Below are 26,180 nucleotides of genomic sequence, written 5' to 3' on the forward strand. Positions count from 1 at the left end.
AGGCTTTGTGGGCAGAGAGCATGTTCCACCCTTTGGCTAGAAAGATAAAAATGCTGTGCTGATGGCTGGCAGTGGGAGGATGATGGTGGTCAGGCAAGATTGATTGGTGACCAGAATTTGGCAAAAAGTGAGAGAAAAATATATGGTGAGATTCTAAAATGTCAGAGCAAAATAAGCAAACTAAAATGATGCTAACCTGACAAGTTTCTGGTTACTAGTGGACCTTCAGGCAATCTAGCAACGGTAATGATATTTAGTTAAGTCATATTTCATTTGACACTGTCTTGGTTGCATCAACAGGCATATTTTGATCACATTTGTCATACTTTGTAAACAGTAGTAGAGATGTGTACATCAGAGCTTTAATTTGCTTTGTTCTTGTCTAACTACATTGACTGGTGTTGCAGCACTGACACTTAGCAATTAGTAATACCCATGACACTGTAACTAAAGCCTGGAAGAATACATGTTTGTAATGCCTGATTGGAAATCATGATATGATCGATCTTTTGGATTCACTATCCTATTTGGACTTTGATTTACTTGAGATGATGAATTTAATTTTATTACTGAGGCAAAAAAGTCCTAGGAATTCCAGATTGTATATTGAAGCCTAGAATGTCCCTGAGGCTGTATATACTCACAGTTTGAGAATTCTGCTCTCCTGGCTATCTGTTTTGAAATGTAATAGCAAAGTTGAATAATTATGGGAATTGTCAGCTATATAGCCATAAGCATGCTGTTGGCGGTCTGAGTATGTGGGCAAGTACAGAGTGCATACAAAATTCAAGTGACTTGGCTTGCTAAATAAGACTTTGGTTGATTTGTGGTTATAACTTGATCCTGTTTTCTGTGTATGCACTTGGAGAAGGGGAAAGAAATCACTTAGACATAAGAAACATCCTAAAATATTAAACTTGGAAGGATATACTATACAAAGTTTCATGGATACCTATAAGGCAGTTGGCAGAGCAAGAAAACAAGTCAAGATCTAGTTGCCAGGGGATATCAAAGGCAGTTGGAGGAGGAGGAGGAGAGTGGGGTAGTTTTTTCTTTTGCCTAGAACTGTGTTTCCCAAAGTGGTCCGCGGACCTACGCTGAGAGAGCTGCTACCGGGCTGCTTCTATTTGTTTACTTACTGGCTCCACATGTACAGAGCCTCATGGCTCCCATTGGCTGCAGTTTGTCGTTTGCAGCCAAGGGGAGCCTCAGGACATTTTTTACGTAGCTGGAGTTGCATACTTTAAGCCGATCTTCCCCCATAGTATAGACATGGCCTTAGTCAGCATGGTGGATAAGTCTTAATGCTCTTCCTCATTACTAAAAACACTAACTAGGCATTTCTTAATAGTATACTGTTATCAAATACAACCTTTGATCCTGGCTGACACAAGTCCCAGCTGCTATTACCAGGTGCTTTAAAGTAATGAATTGTGAAGTGTCAGGACAAGACTAGATATTTATCAGTGGAAGCATAGGCAGTTTCTTCTTGCCCAGCTGAGGCTAATGTGAAGGCGAGAGCAAGAGAGAGCCTGTGTTCCAGTGTATTTAGGGTTGCCAGGTGTCTGGTTTTGAACTGGACACTCCAGTATTTGAGCTTTCTGTTCGGGAAACAAATTGAGAAAATATAAATGAGAAAATATAAGTGTCTTGTATTTTCTAAATAAGATGTAATGTAGATTGTGATGTAATGTCAAGTGTGTCCGGTCTTTTTGTTGAAACCATCTGGCATCCCTAAGTGTATTTGTTTCAGAGCTATTCATCTGTACAGCCCAACATATGGCCCAACCTGTTTTAAGTGACTGGTGAGGGACTGACCAATGCTTAACAGAGGTGAATAAGAATTTTTAGTGTAGAACTGGGCCTAATAGGAAGCAGTTCTGGCCAGTAGTAAGTGTTTGCAGAGTTAGGCCCTTAATATTTATGCTTCATGAGAAGACTTGTGTTGTAGGACTGCCTTTCTTCTTAATTTCCCTAGTATCTTGATGCAAGGGAGGAAAAGGTCTCCTAGTTAGCTAGCTCCTCTGTTTCCCCTCTTCTGCAGCTAACAAATAGGAGGCTAAGAAATAAGCTTCCCCATTCCTCTAGGTACAGTACAGGCAGTCCCCGAGTTACGTACAAGATAGGGACTGTAGGTTTGTTCTCAAGTTGAATCTGTATGTAAGTCGGAACTGGCGTCCAGATTCAGCCGCTGCTGAAACTGATCAGTTTCAACAGCGGCTGAATCTGGACACCAGTTCTGACTTACATACAGATTCAACTTAAGAACTCCAGGCATCCCCAAGTCAGCTGCTGCTGAAACTGATCAGCGGCTGATTGCAGGAAGCCCGGGGCAGGGGCTTCCTGTAGTCAGCCACTGGTCAGTTTCAGCAGCGGCTGACTTGGGGACGCCTGGGGCAGAGCAGCTGGGGTGCTGCTGGGTTGGTCCAGTAGCGCCGCCGCTCCTCGGCGCTACTGGACCAACCCAGCAGCACCCAAGCTGCTCTGCCCCAGGCGTCCTGATTCAGCCGCTGCTGAATCTGACCAGCAGTGGCTGAATCAGGACGCCTGGGGCAGAACAGCTGGGGTGCTGCCCGGTTGGTCCAGTAGCGCCCAGAGTGGCGCTACGGGACCAACTGGCAGCGCCCCAGCTGCTGTACCACAGGTGTCCGGAGCAAAGCCACGGAGCACGGGGGCAGCGGGACAGCCCAGACGCGCCGTGGCTGTCCTGCTGCCCTCGGGCTCCGTGGCTTTGCTCTGCTTTGCCCCCCCTTCCCCCTGGTCTGCAGAGCCAAGCCGCGGAGCCAAGCCGTCTGGGCTGTCAGCTGGCCGGGCGCTCCGCGGCTTGGCTCTGCTTTGCCCACCCCTCCCCCTGGTCTGCAGACCAGGGGAAAGGGCGGGGGGGCAAAGCAGAGCCAAACAGAGCCAAGCCGCGGAGCGCGCGATCAGCTGACAGCCCAGACACGTCTGGGCTGTCAGCTGGCCTGGCATTCCACGGCTTGGCTCTGCTTTGCCCCCCCTCCTCCCCCTGGTCTGCAGACCAGGGGAAAGGGCGGGGGGGCAAAGCAGAGCCAAACAGAGCCAAGCCGCGGAGCGCGCGATCAGCTGACAGCCCAGACACGTCTGGGCTGTCAGCTGGCCGGGCGCTCCGCGGCTTGGCTCTGCTTGGCTCTGCTTTGCCACCCGTCCCCCCCCGTCCCCCTGGTCTGCAGACCGGGGGGGGGGGCAAAGCAGAGCCAAGCCGCGGAGCGCGTGGGCAGCGGACAGCCCTGTCCGCTGCCCACGTGTTCCGCCGCTTTGCTTCCTCTCCCTGGTCTCCCTTCCTCTCCCTGGTCTACGGGGCGTTCGTAACTGCGGATCCGACATAAGTTGGACCCGCGTAACTCGGGGACTGCCTGTATAAGCGATTAGGCCCTCTCCAGCTCCCCCATTTGATCCCAGTTTGGAGTTAGGGCACCACTCCTTTCAGTGCTACCAAACTTCCCCCTCATGGGGGTGCAACACTCACATTTTGGGATAGAAAGTATGCAAAATAGCATTCCAGCCGTAAAACTTTAAAATTCTACAAGCTGTGCTGTCTATTTAACAATATTAAAGCAGCTATTATTTAAGAAGTCAATCCCATTATGCAATGTTTTTATTGAGTGAGGTGAGACTACATAACTTGTAGCTGTTATAAAAGCTGAGTCCACATATTTTCTTTGTACCTCACTTTAACTTTCATTTTAAAAAATAGTAATAAAAACTTCATTATCGAAAGTGTTGAGCACCTGCAGCTCTATCGACTTACATGGGGTTTATGTATGCTCAGAACCTTGGAAAATCTGTCCATGAAAAGCTGTGATGTGTTCCAGTTGGCACAAGTATAGAGTTATTCTAATGTATCTGGTTGCTGCACATATGTACATAGGGTGAACTCCTGGCCCCATTGAAGTCAACAGGAGTTTTTCCATTGACCGGGATTTCACCTGGAGTCTGCATATTAAGATTAGTTAATGGTATATAGTGTGTATGCATAGTATCATAATTTTCATCTAGTATCACAGCTATCTTAACTGTTTATAAAAATTATTGTGGAAATTAGTTTATTTTATTGGAAAGGATTAGTCATATGATAGATAATGATAAGTGATGACCTAAAGGCTATATTTTCAAATTGTGAGTAACAGGTACGCTTACGGTAATGTTTCTGCGTAAGAGAGGCAAATCAGCCACTGCACATGCAAACATACGCAAAAAAGTAGTTGAAATTAGCTGATTTGCATATGCAGGTATGAATTTTTGCAATGTACCTATAGCAAGCATGCACACACAATGATAGGATCTTAAATAATAAGAGTTGTAAACTTTTCTCTAACTATATTTTTTCTTCAATGATTTGCTAAGAACAAAATTTGCTCCTTCATTTTAAGGGGAAGACCTGATGTAAGCTAGGCTCAGCAGTTGCCGTGGCACTGTTGTAATTCTTTTAAGCCTTCTTGTTTATGAAGTTTGGTGAAAAGTATTGTCTCTTGTCCCTGTAGACTTTGGAGAACTGAGAATAGCCTTGTCCCTAGTTTTACTAGCTTAGCAACCTCTTTGTAAAGCTCCCAACGGGGACTCTTCTGTTGTTCTTGAACAGGCCCACTACAGACTTGTATAGCTAAATCATATCTAGTGCAGGATTTTTCATTTTCTTTAACCTTCCTGCCTCATGTAATTGTAGTAATTGAGTCTGGCTGCACAGTCAGCTAGGTTTGTTACCAGAGACATTGTGACAGAAGTGATACAAAAGTGATGGAGCCAGTGCTATCTGCATCATGAATTTTGTTTCCTCTAATCTATAGATATATTATGACTTTAAGGCCAGATTGACTGTTCTTTCTTATCATGAGCAAAAATGTGCCTCAGTAAGAAAAATCAGTAATTGGCATTAGTCTTTTTAAAAGAGGAAGAAATCCTGGGATGTTGGATATAATATTGGTGTTGTACCACTATTTCCTTAAGAGTGACAAAAGAATTTAGAGGACATAGCTATTTCAGTTTACTGTTTACAAGTCAATAAGGTATGTTGAATTGCATGCCAAAAATAGCAACTCTGTCACTGTAGTTGTTGCATATTTATTTGATTATAGCATTGTTAAGCATTTATTTTCCAGACTATTTTAAAAATTTAGTTCAAGTGTGTAGTGCATTTGCATTATTTTATAATATAGTTAATTGTTTCAGAATAGAAAAAAAATGATCTGTGTATTATCTTTAATCTTTGTATTAATGCACCATACAGAGTGTTGTTTTGGTATTTTGTTGGGGATCTTTTAGGGAATTGGGTAAGGGATTATTGCACAATGAAACAAAACATTGTGTAATATTTGCACTAAATCAGTACAAGATATTTTAACAAACTTGTGTGTCTGTTGGGGACATACTTTACTTGTTTTGAAGCATAAATGTATCATTCATATAATTCAGTAAGGGGTTTAAAATATTGATATTTGACTTCAATTTTAAAAACTGTCTCAGATCATAATTCACAATACCAACGATGAAAAATATTTTGAGGGTACGTTAGAAAACAGAACAGCTGAGATATTTCAGACGGTCATTTCTCAAATTGCCTGTACAGAGATGTGTTGCACTGTCAGCAACTCCGTTCATTTACTTTTTTTAAGCTATGAAGAAGAAATGTTCTTTTTTAAGGCAGAACATTTCTTTTTAACTATGTTTACAATGAGGCTAGTTCTGTAAGTTATTGATCTGCAAAGCTGGTTTTTAGATAAACCTTCAGAGAATATATAGTCTAAAATTTGAAACCCTGTTGTTCTTTACACTCCAGGACTATGAATTGTTTATCTGTAAACTAGGTTTGCAGATCAATAACTTACAGAATGACTTTTTGCCCTAGTATAGCACAGATGAGAGTTTTGAAAAATACAGGTGAAGTAATGAAATCATGAGTATAAAAATCTCAGTGAATATGCTTAAGGTTTATATTCTAGCGCTATTCAAATACAGAATACAGTAAACTTCCGATAATCCAGCACCTTTAGGACCCAGGGGGTGCCGGATTATCAGATATGCCGGACTATCAGAAGGGGGGTCTATGAGGGGTCTGGGGTGGGGTGGGGGGATGCTACCCCAGACCTCCTCATAGCCCTCCCTTCTGATAGTCCGGCTCTGCCCCAGGAGTCCCCGATTCAGCCGCTGCTGGTCAGTTTCAGCAGCGGCTAAATCGGGGACGCCTGCAGCAGAGCAGCTGGGGTGCTGCTGGGTTGGTCCGGTAGCGCCGACCCTTGGCGCTGTGAGACCAACCCGGTAGCACCCCAGCTGTTCTTGGGGACGCCTGGGGCAGAGTAGCTTTGGTGCTGACGGGTTGGTCCCGCAGCGCCGCTCCTCGGCGCTACTGGACCAACCCAGCAGCATCCCAGCTGCTCTACCCCAGGTGTCCCCAAGTCAGCCGCTGCTGATACTGATCAGCGGCTGACTCCAGAAAGCCAGAGGCAGAGCTGCTCTGCCCCGGGCTTTCTGGAGTCAGCCCTGGTCAGTTTCAGCAGCGGCTGAATCGGGAAGCCTGGGACAGAGCAGCTGGGGCGCTGCTGGGTTGGTCTGGTAGCGCCAACCCTTGACGCTGCGGGGACCAACCCAGCAGCACCTCAGCTGCTCTGTCCCAGGTGTACCCAAGTCAGCTGCTGCTGAAACTGACCAGCGGCTGAGTCCAGGAAGCTGGGGCAGAGCAGCTCTGTCTCGGGCTTCCTGGAGTCAGCCGCTGGTCAATTTCAGCAGCGGCTGAATCCGGGACAGCTGGGGTGCTGCTGGGTTGGTCCCGCAGCCCTGAGGGGCAGCGCTACTGGACCTACCCGGCAGCACTCCAGCTGTTCTGCCCCCTCCTTCCCGGATTCAGCGCTGGTCAGTTTTAGCAGCGGCTGAATCGGGGAAGCTGGGGGCAGAGCAGCTCCAATGGTCCGGCTGCCCGGAGCACTTCCGGGTTCCTGATGGTGCCGGACCATAAGGAGTGCCGGACCATCAGAGGCCGGACCATCGGAGTTTTACTGTATATGGTTTTTTGTTCATATGTCCTGCTGTATAATTATATCCTTTACCGATGTGTGTGTGTGTGTGTGTGTGTGTGTGTGTATATATATATATATATATATATATATATATATATATGTATATATATTTATTCAAATATATAGGGTGTAGCTGTACACAATACACCTGAACAACTCTGGATTCTCTGCAGTGAACTAGAAAACAATTGGGTTATGAAAACTAAATTGGGTTGCTTTCCTCCTTTTCTCTCCCTGCCCCCTCCCCCAACCTTTGACAAAGCTAGATGTGAAAGAATTTCTGTTTGCTTTGCTGGCCATGTAGAAGTCCACAAAGTGCGGACTTATTCAGTGTTATTTAATGGTCCAACATCATGCTCTGCAGACAGGCATAAGGCATTGTTTTATTTTATTGGACTGGAATCTCTTCAGGACAAGGATGTTGTTTTATTCATGTGTAAAGCTCCATATACACACATAATCCTTCATAAATATGTAACAACAATAACACCACTGAAATGTAGCTGCTTCTCCGGTTAAGGATGGTAGTTACAGACAGCACAGTGCACAAAAGTGGAGGAGCAGCCTTCTCTGGCCAATGGAGCAAATCACCTTTCTCAAACAGAGTGCTTTGGGACGTTTAATGAAAATGTACAGTAGATGGGAACTTGGATGAAATCCTAACCCTACTGAAATAAGGGGGAGTTTTGTGAATAAATTCAATGTCTCCAGGATTTCACCAACAGTGATTTAAACAACACAAAATGCACGGGGAATATGTTTTCACCAAATATGTTAAAAATCTGTGAAAAATTCACACACGAGAGCTAAGAATGATACACGTGCATTCTTAATGAAATATCCATTCCTCCTTCTTTGTATTTGTGTCATTTTGCCTGAGGGTGGAAAAGAGAGAAAGAGAGACTGAGTTGAGATTCAGAACTCAATAAAGCTAGTCTGATGTGACCGAGTGTAAAACTTGTTCTGTTTCTGAATATTATGTATAAAGTAGATATACTGACACCACCTAAAGTGTGGGAGTGCTTGCAAATTGTTTGAGATTTTGTTCTGTTGGTTTTTTTTAAAGGTACATGACTGATGGTGGTTTGGGCCTGTACACTCGAAGATTGAATCGGCTACCAGATGGGATGGCTGCAGTGCGGGAGACACTGCAGCGTAACACCTCACTAGGACTAGGAGATGCTGACAGGTATCTTTTTTACCTTTTTACAGTATTGTAATTTGCAGCTAATGCATGTTGAAATTCAGATAAATAGCTGTGTAGTAAGATTTCAGTGGTTTACTATGTGGTTGTAAGGGTCTCTAATGCTGTCTACCACTTGGAAAAGGACACACATACAGCAGAAATCCTTCTCAAGTCAGTTTTTCTCAGCTGAAGAGAACAAAAGACGTTTTGGTTTCTTTAAATCCTACTTTTAGTACATGGGACTTTAACATAAATTTAACATAATTGGTTGAACCTAGCATTTGTATTGAGAACATTTGCAGAACGGCCTATGGCCTAGACATTTCTCTCTTTTCTTTCTTGAAGTGCCCTAAGTGTAAATGTGGATTTTTTTTAGTTTAACCAGATTTTGAAGTTAACAAGTGTTTCTTTCACAGCCAAGGTGCAAGCAAGCCAGTGTGCCCTGGTGTAGTGCACTGGTAAGACACTGGCCAGCTGGGGGTGGGAGTCTTCACATCCAGGCTCCAATCCCAGTGCAGGGGTGGTGGGACAGCATGGTCTGGGGATCCGGTGACTGGGCATTGTGGTGGTCATCTCCCTAAACTTCCCCCAATCCGCTGCCCTGAGCCTCCTCAGACTCCAATCCCCTTCCCTGATCCCCTCCACCTTCCATTTCTGCCTTGACTCCTGCATCCCCCCCACTCCTTGCACTGAGTTCCCCCCACTTGCCATAACTCCCGCACCCTCCACATCCCAACCCCTGCCCTGAACCCTCCACACATCCCAGCCCCCTGTTCTATCACCCCCCCCCCCGAGGGCAGGATGGTTTCAACTCAACAGTATCTATAAGGGCATGTCTACACTACCAAGTTTTATCACTAAAACCTGCCTTTTTGGCAACAAAACAGTGAGGGAATGCACACTGCAGTGAGGCTTTTGTCAGGAAAAACATCCAGTTTCCACAACAAAAAACCCTCTTTCCCCCTCCCTTTGTTGTGGACAAAGAGCCAGTGCAGACTCTGCTGCTTGTTTTGTTGACAAAACTGATTGTCACCAGTATCCCACAATACCTGCCCTGAGGGCTGTGATCAGTGTTTTGATCTTTGCTGCCCTGCAGCATGTGCCCCTCTCCTTTCAAAGCTCCTGAAGTATCTGAGAGCTGAGTGAGCTGCTCAGATTGAGGAACAAAGAGCAAATCATTGGCCTCCTCTTGTTCTGTCCTGCACTAGCAACACAGCCACAGGCAGACTGCTGCTGCTGAGGGAGGGAGACAAATTGCTGTGCTGCTTTGACATTCCTCACTATAGGAGAGCTCAGAGGGCTACTCCAATGCCACTCCCAGCAGTGGAAGAGGCTGTGGGACAACTGGGAGGGAATCTCAAGATGCGCAGCAATCCACTCCATCTCCCCTCAACACTGCACTGCGGGTTACATACACATAGGTCGTGGCTCACACTGTGGGTGATGGTGCCACTAGTGTGGACATGATCTTTCAGCGGGACAAGTGTGAACACCCTCTCATCATTTTTGTTGTGTTGACTTTTGGATGTCAAACTCAGTTTTGTTCGCCAAGACTAAGAAATTATAGTTACTTTCACCCCTGCTCACTGCTAACAGTAAACCTTTCCTGGAACACACTGTAATAGTCTTCATTTGTTGTGGTTGAGATCTTCTGGTTTGTGACAGCTAGGTTTGTAAATACGGGAGAATCTTAGCGAGGCTTTTGAGGAGAGTAGAACTGGATTTCTTTTGATGCTACATCTATACTATAAAAGGAGCAAAATAAAAAGATTTCCAAACGCTGTGTAGAAGTTTGGTTTAGTTCTCTGTTAAATGGGTCACCACTTAGGCATGACAACAACATGCCTATATATTTTAGGATTTCATATCTGGTTCTGAATTTTGAATCTTATACCCATCTTTAGTTGATACCACTTCTGATTGGTCAGATAGGGTTGTTTGTGGGTGACATAAAACCTAGGAACTGACAACTATTAGCTCAACAAAGTCTTTGCCCATGAGTCTGGAGCTCCTAGGCCCTCTTGCAATACAAATAAATAATGTTTCCAAAACCACTATAATTCTTTTAGAGAGTTGGGGATACAAAAGTTATTGATTCCTTCTACCTCTAATGTTTACAGTATTTGTCACACTTGCATTTCATACAAAAATGCTTCTGAGTTCCATATGCTAAGTTACTTGCCTGAAATGCAGCCTGCCTGTGTGTGGTTTTCTTATTTTTACAAGAGCTTTTATTTCAGCTTTCAATAAATTCCACTTAGAAGAATCATGTCATATTGCAAAAGAAAAGGCAATTACTTGCTTGTAGCAACTTGTTCCAGAGAAACCAAAGAACATATTTGGTGAAAGAGCTGTCATCATCCTCACAATTAGAAATTAAAGCGAATGGGGAAGGGAAAAGTAAAAGAGGAGGAGGGTTATTATGAACATGAATCTTTTTACTGTAAGTTGGAAGAAAAAGACCATACAAGTCCTGAAAGTCCATGTTGCTGATTCAGAGCAAAACAGGGTCATGAGCAGTAGATAGATTACATTTAGTCCCATACACTGTGGCTTTACTATGAAAAGTTTGGTTTAATCCTTTCTGATTAGAATACAAGTCTGTTTGTCTAATACAAAAGTTTAGTGCTGCTGTAGTCTAAGGCCCAGAGTTTAAAGATATGTAGGTGTTGCAATGCCTAATATGTCATTATCAAAAGGGATTTAGGAATTTAGGAGCCAAAATCCTACAGATAGTTGATGGGAGTTAAGGTCCTATGTAGAAATCCCTTCTAAAAATGACATTTAGGCTTTTAAATCAGTTCAGTGTTGCAACACTGAATCTAGCAATGCCTAAATAACTTGAGAAATTTGAGTCTTGGTGACTTGAAAAAAGCACCAATTCAGTCATTGAGCATTTAAAACATGTAAAACTCAAGGGCTTGTCACATGGGCCTTTGCTGTGTGCAAGCCAGAATGTGACAGAGAACTAGCCTGCTGCTCATTAATATCCCATGTGCGAGCACCCTGGGAGTTCCATAGTGCATTGTGTCACTGGAAGTTGACATATTGGCTCTTTGAACCTGGAGTTTGTCAAAGCACATTATAGCACTTTTCACATCCACGTGGGACAGTACCGTGAGGCAAGCTAGTGGACCGTAGATTCACACCTGGCTTGTGGTGTAATAATGTTTTGTATACACAAACCCTATGTTTTAATCCATTTTTCTACTGAACTGTACTATATGGTAATTCCTCATTTAACACTATAGATATGTTTCAGAAAATGATTGTGCTAAGTGAAAACGTGTTATGTGTTATGTGGGGTCAATTTTCCCATTGAAAATAATGGAAAAGATGGGGGTTGCGTTTCAAGTGGTGGTGTCTGTTGGGACCAGGACATAAGGTTGGGGGAGAAAGGGGACTGAGTTACAGCAGGGAGGGGAGGTGTTTGGCTCTCAGGAAGGGAAGGGGAGGAGACGGAAGGAGGATTGGGTGGGAGTATGCCCCTGCCAGGACCCACGCTGCGTCTGGTGAGGGGGGGTCGCCGGGGAATGGTGCAGCGAGCGGCGAACCGTCCGCCGCTTTGCAGGGAGGCGGAGGGAAACCCTGCGCAGCCACCGGCGACGGGCCAGCTGGGGAAACCCAGCCACCGGCCTGCAAACGGAGGCGGAGGAGAGGTGGTAAGGCGTCCGGCGCAGGGGAGTCAGCGGGGAATGGTGCGGCGAGTGGCGAACCCTTCGCCTCTTTGCAGGGAGGCGGGGGAAGCCCCGCACAGCCACCGGCAATGGGCTGGCTGGGGAAATCGTGTTATTCCAAGGATGGTCGTGTAATTCAAAAAACGTTCCCTAAAAAAAAATCGTGCTATCGCGAAAATGTGTTAAGCGGGCATGTGTTAAATGAGGAATTACTATAATGATGGATAATGCAATAAAATAACAAAGTGTCTACGCCCACCTATGAATGGAGGTAAATGATCGTTCTATGCTGCTCAAGTAGTCTGCCTAGAAAATATGGATGAAGAATAAATTTAGCTCTCTATACGTAGCTGTAAACTGAATATCATGAGAACCCAGTATGAAAATACAGCAAATCACTACTAAATGGCTATTTAGTTAAAGATTTCCCAAAGGAGTTTTTGCAATTTGCTTACTTGTTTTACTTCCTAGTGTTATCTCATGAATTGTAGATGGTTAGTAGAGAGTTTTGTACATTAGCTCTATTAGCATAAAACATAGCCCGCACAAGGTACATTTTCCCCTGCAGCAGGGGAGGAAATCTGAAGCAGGCAGTTTAATTTAATGCTTGATTGCAAGGTTAATGAAATCATCACACAGTGCAGCTGAGTTTATTTACTCCCTTTGAGTCAGTTTTTGTGGGGGGGGGGGGGATTTGGGGGCAGGGGGAAATAGGAGTATGTGCTTTTTAAAAAAGTTTATAAATTAACAACCTATGGTTTCATGTGTTCAAGCTTATGGTTTGATGCTTGGGTACTTAATGTTGTTTTGCATTGTCAGACAGAGCTGCTTGAGCTGAGACTATATTAGTTTCATATACAGCTCCCAATACTATCATGCACATAGTAGAGGGGCAGAAATGGATCTTAGAGACGAGAAAATGTTTAATATAGTTGGATGTAAATAGTCCTTATTTCTTCCTGTGCTGATAATTTAAGAGACTCACATCTGACTAAATAACTGTCTTCCCAAATAGGTCAAAACACTATACTGGTGAATCTGACATTTTCAAGAATAATTTAGGCTTCTATTAAATATATGATGAGGAAACATCTCTCTTTTTATAAAGCCTTAAAGATTGAGTGGCATATGAAACTACTTTAGAGTATAATTGACTTGGATTATTTCACTTTTATAATTTAGTTTGAGATTGGAAAAATAAAAAATATGTTAATTATGACAAGAAAAGCAGCTAAAAGGGTTACCAAACCCTTCCAAGGTTCTTTGCACTTTGTTCTTCTGAATGCATCCTTCCAAGTCTGCTGGGGAAAGAAATTTCCCCTCAAATTAAATTATATCACCTCTGCACAATAAAAGATACTGTGTTGTGGTCTGTAGTTAAAACAGGGCTCAGTCTTCCACCAGTCACCAAACTGTATTTTAACTGACTTTTTGAACCATGCTTCCCCTTTGTCATGACCAAGGTTGTAGCACAATCCAGGAACATGTTTATTGAAATACAGGTTCCATCTCCCAAAACTGGAATTCTCTCCTCTGGCAACATCTTGCCAGAAGGATCATGGATATCCCTGGATTTGAGAGCTCTAGTAGCAAGAAGGCAATCCAAGAGCGGGGTGGGGATGGGGCAGGAGCTGGAGCTGGTGGCAGCCCCTAGCAGCTGCCGGCAGTTTACAGCACTGGGACCAGGCCTAGGGCAGTCCCCAGCAGCACAGGACCAGGCTGGTGACAGCCTGTGGCAGCAGGGAAGCAGTGCCAGAGCCTGCGGGTTACCAAGGGGCAGGAGCCCTGAGCCCTCTGATCCCTCAGCAGCCCGTGGCAGAGGGACCGGGGCTTGGTTTGCCCATGGCAGCGTGGGGCTGAAGCCCTGGGCAAACTTTGGAAGTGGAGCTGGAGCCCATGAACTGCTGCAGGGTTGGGTCTGGAGCCCGAGTCTCCTGCAACCCAACCAGGGCCAGAGCCAGCCCCTAGCAACTTGTGGTAGCAGGTAGGGGTCGGACCCATGGCAGCGCAGGGCCAGAGTCCATGGCAGGCTCCTGGAGCCTGGCAGACAGCCCAGTAGGAAGTCTGGCTAGGGCAGTGACAGTGGGGCCAGCAGGCAGCCGGGCCGGGGCTCCTGTCCACCCCCTCTTGAACTGTCAGCAATGAGAGTCAGTGGCTGGTTCGGAAAATTCCCTGGTTCAGGACCATGGAGATCTGACATTTGTGGGAGCAAATTGGGTTTAACTGTGTCACAGGAGCGTGCCATGATGTAACAACTCAGTAGCATTTCCCAGCATGGACAAGAGTCTCAGATAATTAGATATAGGTATAGGCCCAAGAGAGGAGATGAACTGAGATATACAGGAATTAAGAGTGAAACTGAACAAAAGCAGAATAAAGTCAGGGAAATACAAAACACAAAATGCAGGGATGTTAATAAAAAAGTCAGTCAAGGGAGAGAAACCCAATATTTTAATACAATCATGGCTAGAGAATCTTTTAGATAAATATGTATAACTTGGCAACATTAATTTTGTTTCACTAAAACCATCTAAATTCCTCTCACTTACACCAGGGTAACATTATCTACTTCAGTGGAGTTAATCCTAATTTACAGCAGTGTAAAATGGGAATGAAGCCTAGGGATTTTCCCACACCTGCTCCAACTCCATAATAAAACTGAAATATATACTTCAAACTTACAGTCACCAGTAGGTATCAATGATTAAAACTGTAGATTTCACTTGTTCTGTATTTTTACAGTGCCTTGTCCAATGCCTTGTCCATAACCAGGGATCCTAGGTGCTATGACAATATACATAATTAATAATGATCATGAGAAAAATTGTTGCAAAATAAAGTTCTGAGCTTCTGAGCACATCATAATGAAAAACTAGAGACCTTTTGACAATGTCATAGAACAGCAGCAGAGCACAGGGCAAATAGTGTAATGCAGACAGCCATAAAGGAACAGATGTCTGACAGAGAATTTCGGAGGAAGAAAATAACATAACTGACCCCAGCAGCTAGTTATATATAGCAGATAGCTTACTGTAGCTCTTTAGTACTGTTTAGACTCTAAGGCACTATTTCCTGTCATCATTCATCCCATGGAACTGCATGTGAATTGATGGTCAGTTGTGACCTTTATTAAATTAGCTTTTAACCGTGCTTTTGAAAAACCCATGACTTGACTGGAAAACCCTTAATTTTCCTCATATGACAGTGTTGTGCAACTCTCACCTATACATTTAATTTAATTAAAATATTCTGGGTGGATTAATTGCTTTTAAAATCTTTGTTCTCTTTGGCTATGTCTAGGCTGCAAGCCCCTTTCAAAAGAGGCTTTTTCGAAAGATACTTTTCGAAAAAGAGCGTCTAGACTACAACCAATACTTTCAAAAATGCAAGCCGCTTTTTTGGAAGAGAGCACCCAAGCAGTCTGGATGCTCTCTTTTGAAAAAGCATAGTTTGCATTACATAGCGCCTTTTTTCAAAAGTGCTCTTTCGAAAAAAGGCGTTCTTCCTCTTAAAACGAGGTTTTCTGCAGTCGAAAAAACTGCTGCGTTCTTTCGATTTACTTTCAAAAGAATGTGGCAGCAGTCTAGACTAAGGGGAAGTTTTTTTTCAAAAAAAAGTCCACTTTTTTAAAAAAAATCTGTAGTTTAGACACACCATTCATGTACATAGACTGTAAATAACCACAACTGTAAATTTCCAAAGAAAAAAACCTAAAACTAAAGAATTATTAAGAATACAATAATATTAATAATACAATAATGTTTGGAAGTCTATGCCAGAAGTAGATGGAGAAGCAACGGTAATAACAAATAGAGATTTCAGTAATAATTAACAGTACTATGTTGGCCTTATTGCACTATTCATACAAACATCTTCATGCAGCTTTCAAAGGTGAGCTATATGATCCCTATTTTATATCTGGAGTACAAAGAATGGTTAAGGGACTTCCCTAAGGTCATAGTGCAAGTCAGTGGTAGAGTTGCTTCATTCTTATATTTCAGCTCTAAGAACTAGACTATGCTTTTATGGTATAAAACAGTAGGTTGCAGCATCATAGGATCACTATTGGTTAGTGATTACATTGCTTTATTGACAAGTAAGTTGTATTAGTACTCAATGCAGGATAGAGGTGGTTATTTCGGCAGTTATGGGAACTAGGAGTACACTTCAGAAGATTTGAGGAAAAGGTTGTAGCATGTGATCTCGCACTTTAGAAGGGATGGGGGAGGCCTTCGCTTTTGACAGGGAGAGGATACTATCACAGATGCTGTAGTGATGGGCATAATATAAAAAGAGGAATGAGCTGATTTTTTACGATATTCAGCATGAAAATGTTGCCATCTACCCTTTCCAATCAACACCATTCCACAACAAGTTTCCTACGAATGTTAATTACTTGCAAATAGCAACAATTTAGTGGAAACAATAGTGGTATCTTCCTTAGCTGAAATAAGAGAGGCAAAGTAGGAGAGGATAATCTTTTACTGGAATAACTTCTGTTGGTGAGAGATTCAAGCTTTTGAGCCACAAGAAGAGCTCCGTGTGGCTTGAATCTTGCCTCACTTACCAACAGAAGTTGTTCCAATGAAAGCTATTACCTCATCTACCTTTAGGGTTGCCAGGTGTCCAGTTTTGAACCGGACTGTCCAGTATTTGAGCTTTCTGTTAGAGACACAAATTGAGAAAATATAAATGTCCAGTGTTTTCTAAATAAGATGTAATGTAGATTATAATGTAATGTCAAGTATGTCCGGTATTTTTGTTGAAACCATCTGGCAACTCTACCCCTCTTGTCTCTGTAAAATCCTGGGAATAACATGATTAAAACTCCATTGCATATAACAATTAGCTGAATTAGCAGTTATTGCTACAGTTAGGTGTCTCTGTAGATCCTGGCCTAGAAAACAGGGTGATTAATCCTTTTCAAAGTAATGGTGAACCAAAAACCTGTCAGAAATGGTATGTACCACAACAGTCACACTCCTCTCATCTTGAATTCAGTTTCATATAATTATGCTTCTTTAAACAGGGTGGCATTATATAGCTGTCTCTTACTGAAGTGCAAAAAACCTATTGAAAACGTGTCTGGAATTTAAGACAGGCTTTATCCTAAAATGTTAAAGCATGGCTTGTTACATTTTAACCTTTAGATTGTCAGCGCCTTGATTGCTTAGAGTGCACAAGCAGATAGAGAACAGCTTTCAAGGTTAAAAATATACTGAAATAGTTTTCCTACACATTAACTCAAGAATACTTGTCTGTCTCTCTCTCTCCCCCCTTCAGTGGCTTCTCCATGTGCTTGCATGTTAACCCTTATGCTTAGGGACAGCCAGTTTTAGTGCCTTTGTCATCTGAAAATGTATCCAACATCTTGTAGTTCACATCAGCATTTCCTAATTTTTGTTGGGGGAATCTGAGTTATTCAGTGTCTGTATTCCATAGGAAAAGTACATTTGCTCTCCCAGGTGGTAGTAGCAGCAGCTGTAGGGGCCACGTCTGCACTTATGAAAAAGTCAAATTTATAGGGTTGGTTTTTAGCACCCGATTTTGTAAAGTGAAAGGTGCATGTCCTCACTGTGTGCATGCCTTATTGTCATTAACATAGTGTCCTTTACCTCCTGGATCTCACTTTCCTATCCCCAAGCCATCACATGCATAAAGTCCTAAAAACTGCAAGTGCATGTTGTGGGACAGCAATGTGGAGCAAGATATCTTTGGGCAAGTATCCAGTATAGTAGGTAAACCTACATTTTCACACAAAAAAAATAGTGACGAAGCTATAAATCTGTTTCCAACATCTGTGCACTAAGCTATGGAAACCATGTAATATAAGCATGTATACAATTGCTTAATAGCCAAGTCAAAGGATTACTCAGATTTTCAATCCTACCAGCTCTACCACTCAACTGCATCGTCTGCTTGGATTTTATCAGTACAGGCAGTCCCCGGGTTACATGGATCTGACTTACATCGGATCCCTACTTACAAACGGGGTGAGGCAACCCCGCACTAGCTGCTTCCCCCCACCAGACCAGGGAGATGCGAAGCTAGCGCCCTCCTCCCCAGCAGACCAGGGAGACGCAGAGCGGCTTTTCTCAGCAGACACCTCAGCTTGAGAATAAAGGACTGAGGGAAGTGAGGTGTGGGAGAATAAAACTGAGCTCTGGAGAAATGTTTGGCTAGAGTTTCCCCTATAATATGTACCAGTTCCGACTTACATACAAATTCAACTTAAGAACAAACCTACAGTCCCTATCTTGTACGTAACCCGGGGACTGCCTGTATACCAAAGAAGAAGCACCATTCCAAAGCAGTAAGATGTACTTTGGTACATGCCGATAATCATCCCTCAGTCTTTTGAAAGAGACCATGTTTTTTATCTTTAAAAAAATCAGATACCACAGCAACAAAGCAACATGTTTGTTTGAAACTTTGGGTCTTGGAGCTTTGGAACAAAGATCAGCTGGTTAGAATTTCCAACAGGAACAATACACCGCATACAATATTAAACAACAAATAAATATAAAGGGCAATATTGGCTTTTGAGTAATAGGCCCTGACAGAAGAAAAAACATTCTAAGTCCAAGGCAAATAGGGCAAACATCCTTGACATATGTCCAAATGAGAAAATAAACATAGGGCTTTCCTTGCACCTAGATCAAATGGTCAAAATAAACAAAAGAAAGATACTGGCTAAAGTCCTGGGCACAAGCATAGACCTCATCCAAACAGAACAAGTAGGTAATTAGCAAGTTCTTCTTCCCTCACCCAAATCTAGGTCAGAAGTCTTGTGGGCTCAGAAGATACAAGAGAGCAACTTCTCTCCTTTCTCAAGAACTTCCAGCCACTGAGGAGGCACAGTACTACCACCCAGCAGCTTAACAAACCACTCCTACCAGCTGTTTTTTCTGGGGCTGGCCTCTCACCTCAGGTAGTCTTTCCAAGCTAGATAGTCACCATAGTTTAAAACTCATATCCTGAATTAGCTTCATCATAGAGTGGATCAGGACCCCCAGTCTGTCTAAGCCACCCCCAAAGCCACTGTGGACCAATTTTCCATTGCCTTATACTTGGTGTTTTCATTCTATATCTATGAAAATGGGTGTAAAACACCACGGCTATGTCTAGACTGGCAAGTTTTTCTGCAAAATCATCTGCTTTTGCGGAAAAACTTGCCAGCTGTCTACACTGGCCGCTTGAATTTCCGCAAAAGCACCGACGATCTCATGTAAGATTGTCAGTGCTTTTGCGGAAAAACTATGCTGCTCCCGTTCGGGCAAAAGTCTTTTTCCGAAAGACTTTTGCACAAAAGGGCCAGTGTAGACAGCAGAGATTTCTTTTCCGCAAAAAAGCCCCGATCGCGAAAATGGCGATTGGGGCTTTTTTGCGGAAACGCGCGTCTAGATTGGCCACGGACACTTTTCCGCAAAAAGTGCTTTTGTGGAAAAGCGTCCTGCCAATCTAGACGCTCTTTTCTGAAAATGCTTTTAACAGAAAACTTTTCCGTTAAAAGCATTTCCGGAAAATCATGCCAGTGTAGACGAAGCCCACAAGTCTTACCTGTGACCATTAGGAAGTACTCCTGCCTTTTTTGAGGTATTGAGTATTTGCTTCCAATAGAAGCAGACTGTAAAACCATGTTGACAGCTAGACTGATACAGCATGACTAATCTTACATTGCTACACATATGCTTAATTTTCCTAAAGTATTTTTTCCATTGTCTGTTAGCATGTATTTGCGCATGTATCATGAGCTAGATGCAAATTTAGAGGCTATGTGAAGTCACTGACATTTTGACCCTTGATACTTCCAGTGCCATTGCGTAGAATTAGCATTACCTTCTCTGTTGTATACAAATTCTTTTAAAAGTGCTCTTGGCATTAAGCATGCATTCCAAGAGTAAACAATTTGCTGATACAAAGGGCCGTTTTAACCTATAGTAGGGGCTTTTGTGCTTTGCATGACGAACCGAAGAATGTGAAATGCTCACTGACACAGTGCAGACCCTGTTATTTAGTTGTTTGTGTCTAATAGCAACAATGTCAACATAGTCTCAAGACTGACCTACTCCAGTAACTTCTCAGTCTAGTATTTGGAGATTGAATAGATGATACAGGTAATAACAGATGGGTTTCAAATGTCAAAAACAGATTCACATGTTTGTGCTAATTCACCAGCTTGAAGCAGCTGTATGGCTGTAAAGCAAATATAAAGAGAGTTGGGGGCTGAGGGTGGGTTCTTCTTCATTCAGTCTTAAATGTCTCGTATTTAAAAGGTTACCCTACACTATAACTCCTTTGAACTGTTACATTTTTGGTAGTTTGATGATGCACCACACAAAGGACTTTTTTTTCCCCTTTAAACTCAGTGCTCAAGAAAGGTTCAGGAGACAGAAGTCTTTAGCGATTGTCAGGTGTAACTTGGGTGATAGTAGTACAAACTTTCCCATATTCTGCCCATCTGTGCTACTGCTGTCAGAGAAGGGCTGTGTTTAAGGGTGAGATGCCCATGCAGTTGATTGGTTTCCCTGCTGAAGTGACTAAGAAAGTTGTTAGTTTTTGCAGTGGGGGCACCTTTCCATTAGAAAATGGATAGAGACTGACCACTCATTTCACATGCTGTGACCCATGTGACTCTCTTTGATGATCAATCAGGAAAGTGCAGCATAAAGTCCATAGAGCACTTTTTGAAAATATACTTTTATGATTTCTAATTTACCTGACTTGAACAGTGCAATAAGCCTTTCAGTAGAATTGTCCACAGTTGTGTACTACACTAGAGTGGGATGACAATTACAGTTATTTTTATATCTCAAATACCTTTTCAGTTTGTATAATTTCATCTCATTTGTTAGTAAACAAAATTAATCTCCATAGTCAGGAGATTGGCATTTTGCACAGTGACTACTTCTACAATAATTTTATTATTTGAAAGTTTATATAGAAAACAGTCCATACCCATCATAAGCTTGTCTCATCTTCTTTGCTGTGTTTCTTTGGCTCTTGTATCTCCTTTTCCAGACTTGCACCAAAACTTACTTGCTTCAGTTCAGTGAATAAGAATCATCCTTGAGATTAGGACACTAAATGTCCAAGAGAAACTACAAGGGTTACACACCAGTGAAGTCAATCACTGTATATTTAAAAGGTTACATATTTCATAAATAGTCACTTCTATCAGATGTTGTATATGGCAGCTTATCTACTGGACAGTATCTTTAAAGGAGACTTTCCTTTTTTCCCAGGGAAGTAAATGAATTTCTTCCTGCCTGATCAATATGAGGAAAAACTGAATAGGCCACACAATCTAGAACATGCATCCCTGCCTTGCCACATCTTAACAGTGATGTGGCAGAAGGTTCCTTCTTGTGGCCATCAGGAAAGAAAGTCCCACTGAGCAAAGTCCCATCCTGGTAGCTGCATTTTTATAAAGGATTCATTCCACATGTCACCCTCAAAGGCATTTGCTGCTCCATGATTTCAGCTCCTGGCATGTATGATGTCTGCCCATAATTACAAATGGATTTCTCCATAGCCCAGGTTTTTTTATATATTCCGTCCTACCCTCAGATACTCAGCATTCTGCCTTCAGCATTTAGGGGGAGAGAAGAGGGGGGGGGGGGAAAGGAGCTAGTTAACGTTGGGTCCTCCCTCTGGCAGCTGGACTGCTATAAAGGGCCCACAGAGGAGTGCAGATTTTACAGAATAAGTAGCCTCTCTGCTCCTTCCACCCTGAAGCCTAGGACATTATAGCTGACACAGCCTGGGGGTTTAGGCACTGTATAACCACATCAACAGGCATTGAGATTCCACCCAATATTTGTAAGTACATTGCTTATATATATATGTGTGTGTACATTAATAATTACATATCATGACCCTGGAAAATCTTTGTCAAGGCAGTTACTGGAAGATGTGTAACTTAATTTTTATTAGCAGTAGTTGATTCTGTTCCATTTTTCAGTTAAAAAAAAAAAAAAAAAAGCACCTGGATCTGATTTAGCTTAGAGCTGGGTAACTAGAGAATAAGTCCTTTGAAGTAAATGGAGTTATATTATTATAAAATAGGTATAGACCTCAACAAGCTTCAGGGAACTATCTCATTATGGGAGGCCACACTCAAGGTTCTGAATGGTCAATAAGTAGCCAGAGGATCACACTGGACATTGGAACTCTAACCTTTGAATAGTATCTGAGCAAAGGCCCAGGCCTGAGTTTAAAATTTTTTAAAGCTGCTTAACTTTTCATTTCTAACTGAAAACGGTTCAGTTCAGCTGATACTGTTGTGCTGCTGCATGCTCTCATCTGTCTCAAGTAATTTTTTATCTTAATTCTCTAAATTTAACTTTAAATTTCATCGTCACTAATTATTTTGTAGTTTTGAGTTACTTTTAATTTGCATCAACTAATTAATCAGTTTGGATATGAGGAAGCATGAAATTCCTTTAAATTTTCCAAGTGGCTCTATCAGACCATTCCCTTCATGGTCTATCATAGATGATTTATTCTTGTCATGAAACTTTCAACCAGGAATGTTCATAACAACATTCCTGGCTGTACTTTACATTTATTTGAAACTATGTATCAGTGCCTGTTTGGTGTTATCTGATTTTCATGCATGCAGTTCCATGTTTCACTTGTCTTTTGTTAAACTTAAAAAACAACAAATGGTCTGGTAACACTTTATAGACTAACAAAACATGTAGATGGTGGTATGAGCTTTCGAAGGCCCAGCCCACTTCTTCAGATGACTGAACATCTGAAGAAGTGGGCTGTGCCCATGAAAACTCATGATACCATCTACATGTTTTGTTAGTCTTTATAGAATAAACTTAATAAACAACAAGTGGTCTGGTAGTACTTTATAGACTAACTCAGCTATCCCCGATGCTTCCTTGTCTTTTGTTGTTTTGTTTTGTTTGTTTTTTTGACTTTTAGAGGAAACAAACTGCCTGGCTAATACTACACTCCAAGTGCATACAAATATGAAGTTGAAAAACTATTTTGGATGTGAAAGGATGGTATATTTTTGGTAGAATAGTCAGTAATGAAAACACAGAAAAGGGAAGAAGGAAAATCAGAAATCAAACTGATAGATACTAACATCCTCGTGTTGGATGAAGTTCAAACACTACTTCTGTCTTCAAATTGGAGTTAGGGTGAGCATTGCTTGTCTGAGTACAATTGGTGTAAAATTTCTGGGTTTGTAACTTACACATACCTGGTATCTCAAGACATCTAATATGCCAGCTCTATGGTTTGCTGTTTGGTTTTTGTTTTTTTTTTAAAAATAGCGCTAGTTACACTGTAATTAGTGGCACACTGAGGGTCTGTCTAAACTGCAACACTATTTCAAAATAAGTAGCGCTATTCCGAAATAACCCCATCTACACAGCAGGCAGTTATTTTGAAATAATGTCAAAATACTGTCCAGCTGGAGGACTTCTTGCTCTGACTCCTGTAACCGTCATTGTACAAAGAGTAAGGGAAGTCAAAAGAACAGTTTTCTATTTTGAAATAAGTGCTATATAGACACTCCCTATTTCGAAATAAGCTATTTTGAAATGAGATATGCAATTGATGTAGCTCAATTTGCGTAGCTTATTTCGAGTTAAGTCCTGCAGTGTAGATGCACCCTGAAATAGTATTCTTTACTGCTGTGGAGAAGGGTTGGGTTTTTCTCATAGTCCCAATATTTAGAAAGTAGACACTCGGTGGCTCAGAGCACATGTAGGTTCAGTGTCTTCAGTGGCTTCTGCCTGTTGCTTGATTTTTCTCCCCTGCTTATCTGTGTCCCAATCATTTGTTTACCATGCTACATCATCTGCTCCTACATTTTTTTATGGTCACTTCAACATGAGGCTGCTAAACTTATCTTTCTTTCACATGAATCTTATTGTGTGTTATCTTCTCTCCCTGGCTCTACCCTGATTGCTTAAAGCAACTCCTTTGTCCCCTCCCATCTCACCTGGTACTTCCTCCATTCTGTCCAATCTGGCTGTTTCACTGTTCCTTTTCCCTTCCATCTCCACACCATCTTCTATGCAGCCCCCTGTGATTTGAACACTAGCCCCTACTTAAAAACTGTCAAGATCACTCTGCCTCTATTTCAGGGCTACACAACATGCTGCCCATATGCTGCATGCGGCCCATTTGTTTGCAGGCCACGGTGCGGTTTGGGTGTACGTGGGGTTCAACACGTGGTCTGTGGGTGGGATCCTTTGAACATAGCCTCCATCGGGAACACGCTTCACAACGGCGAGGCATCTTCCAGGTGGCGTGAGCATTGAAAGATGCAAGCGGATGGGCTGGCTAGAACAGATACAGGGAGTTGGCATTTCTGGCTCCCAGAGAGGTGGTGCCAGGAGTGCCGGGGCATTGTGGGTAGCGCTGACTCCTTAGCCTTGTGGGCAGAGCCTGAGAGGTGCTAACTGGCTCACACTGGCCATGTTTGGGTCCGGTGACATGGCTTAAGGCTTAATCTTTATATTCATGCCTGTTAGTGTGAAAGAAGCTATTTACATATATTTGCATGTATATGCAACCACTCTTAATTTGCAGCCCTTGGCGTGTGCTGTGAATATCATTGTGGCTTCCAAAGTTGAGTAGCCCTGCTCTATTTTATGAAGCTGTCCAAGCCTTTTCTGTTAAACAGATGTTTGAATTTACACCTCACTTTGAACATGTTTTCTCTTGTTGAGTAATAGTAGTTACTGATAGAATCTATAGGTTTTATCCTTTTAGGATAGAGATCCACTCGATGTTGGGAATTGACTTGCTGCTATAAAGAGTAGAAAACATTTGTGGCATTTTATGCATTTTCAGAAATCATCAGATGGTAGGAAGGATTGCTGAGGAAGGAAAGATTAAAACAGCCAAACATAATTTATAGCTTATTACTTGGCTAAGTAAAGATGGGTGGGAAAGTGGGAGAAGGACATAGCTGTTGACAGATATTTAAAGGATACTAACACATCATAATTTAGTGTTGTTCCACATAGTTATATCTAGGAGTAATAGAATCAGATTGAGACAGGGAACATTTACACTGAACGTAAGGGAAAACTCCCTGACACTTAGGGAACCGTGAAATAGTCTCATAAAGTGGGAGAGGTGGCAGATCTAGTTCTTGGTATTGCAAATCTGAACTGAGCAAAATATTACAGAAGAATTGCATGTTGACAGGGAGGTGAACTGGATGATCTAAGACATGTTTTCCAAATTTAACCCAAGGGAGTTAAATATTAATATGAATCTATTATTAAAACATCTTACCTTGCTATTTTATAGGATGAAGTATTTTGCCAGTCAGGAGCACAATTTTTGAGTACCATGCAAGGTGGATAATTCTCCATTAAACCACTCAGTAGAATAGACTAATAACAGGTACTACCTGAAATAATTTAATACATGACCATCTTCCATTTTTTATTGCTCCAAAGAAGATATACTTCCTTTTATAGCCCTTATAGAGTTAAGTCCTTACTTCTCCAATAGCTGGTGTAATCCCTTGGCAGTGCTGAAGTGTAAAATATTATCAATCAGGTGTAACGAGAGTAACAGATTTGTTGACACATTCATCTGTCAAGTGAGCTTATGTAGAGCATGTCTAAAAATAGGCTGCAAGAAATTGGAGCTTGCGCCCATATGTTAGTGTCTGGAATGGTCTCTCTCTATGCTATGTAATAACCTTGACAAGACATAACAGCACTGAAAATGTCTATGAAAATTGTTTTTAAATTTCATAGGAAACAGTTTCAATCTGAAGCAGTAACATTTCATCTTTCCTTCTAAAGGTCCAAACCTCTTCCTCTTCTTCCACTGACCACAAAGAAAGTGGGGAGAGGGCTGAACAGATGCTTACTCTCCAACACATTGACTGACCACTGTAATCCTGCAGAGATTAGGCTTTTTCAGCATTAATTTATAACCGTTCCCCCAACTATAGTGTGAAACCTCTCTTCTTTGCCCATTGCAGTTAGTATCAGTAGTGTGGCTGTATTGTGCTACAATTCAGGTGGGGCAGAGAAAAGAGAAAGTGCAGGTGGAGATACAGATGGAGGGAGACATAGGGCTGCCAGCTTTCTGTTTACAGAAAACTGAACCAGACTTGGGCAGGAAGTTGGGATGCAAGAGAAAGTGAGGACTCTGGCTGGAGATGTGGACTCTGTGGTGGAGCTGGGGATGAGGGGCTTGGGGTACAGGGAGGGGGCACATGGCTGAGATTCAAAGGTTTGGAGCACAGGAGGGGTCTCCAGCTGAGGGTGCGAGCAGGGCCGGCTCGAGCCA

At 42.4% G+C, this 26,180-nt stretch overlaps 1 protein-coding gene across 12 annotated transcripts in view; it reads left to right on the forward strand.

Annotated features, from left to right (window-relative positions):
* The window catches only part of NAV2 (neuron navigator 2), a 696,386-nt gene that overhangs the window by 568,730 nt on the left and 101,476 nt on the right, over nucleotides 1-26,180 (forward strand). For all 12 annotated transcript variants that reach the window (XM_075927729.1, XM_075927722.1, XM_075927724.1 and 9 more), the window contains one exon: nucleotides 8,095-8,217. In XM_075927729.1, coding sequence (XP_075783844.1) covers nucleotides 8,095-8,217 — 123 coding nt within the window. The remainder of the gene's footprint in view (nucleotides 1-8,094; nucleotides 8,218-26,180) is intronic.

This window comes from Pelodiscus sinensis, chromosome 4 (assembly GCF_049634645.1).
Source record: "Pelodiscus sinensis isolate JC-2024 chromosome 4, ASM4963464v1, whole genome shotgun sequence".
In the NCBI taxonomy this organism is placed as follows: Eukaryota; Metazoa; Chordata; order Testudines; family Trionychidae; genus Pelodiscus; species Pelodiscus sinensis.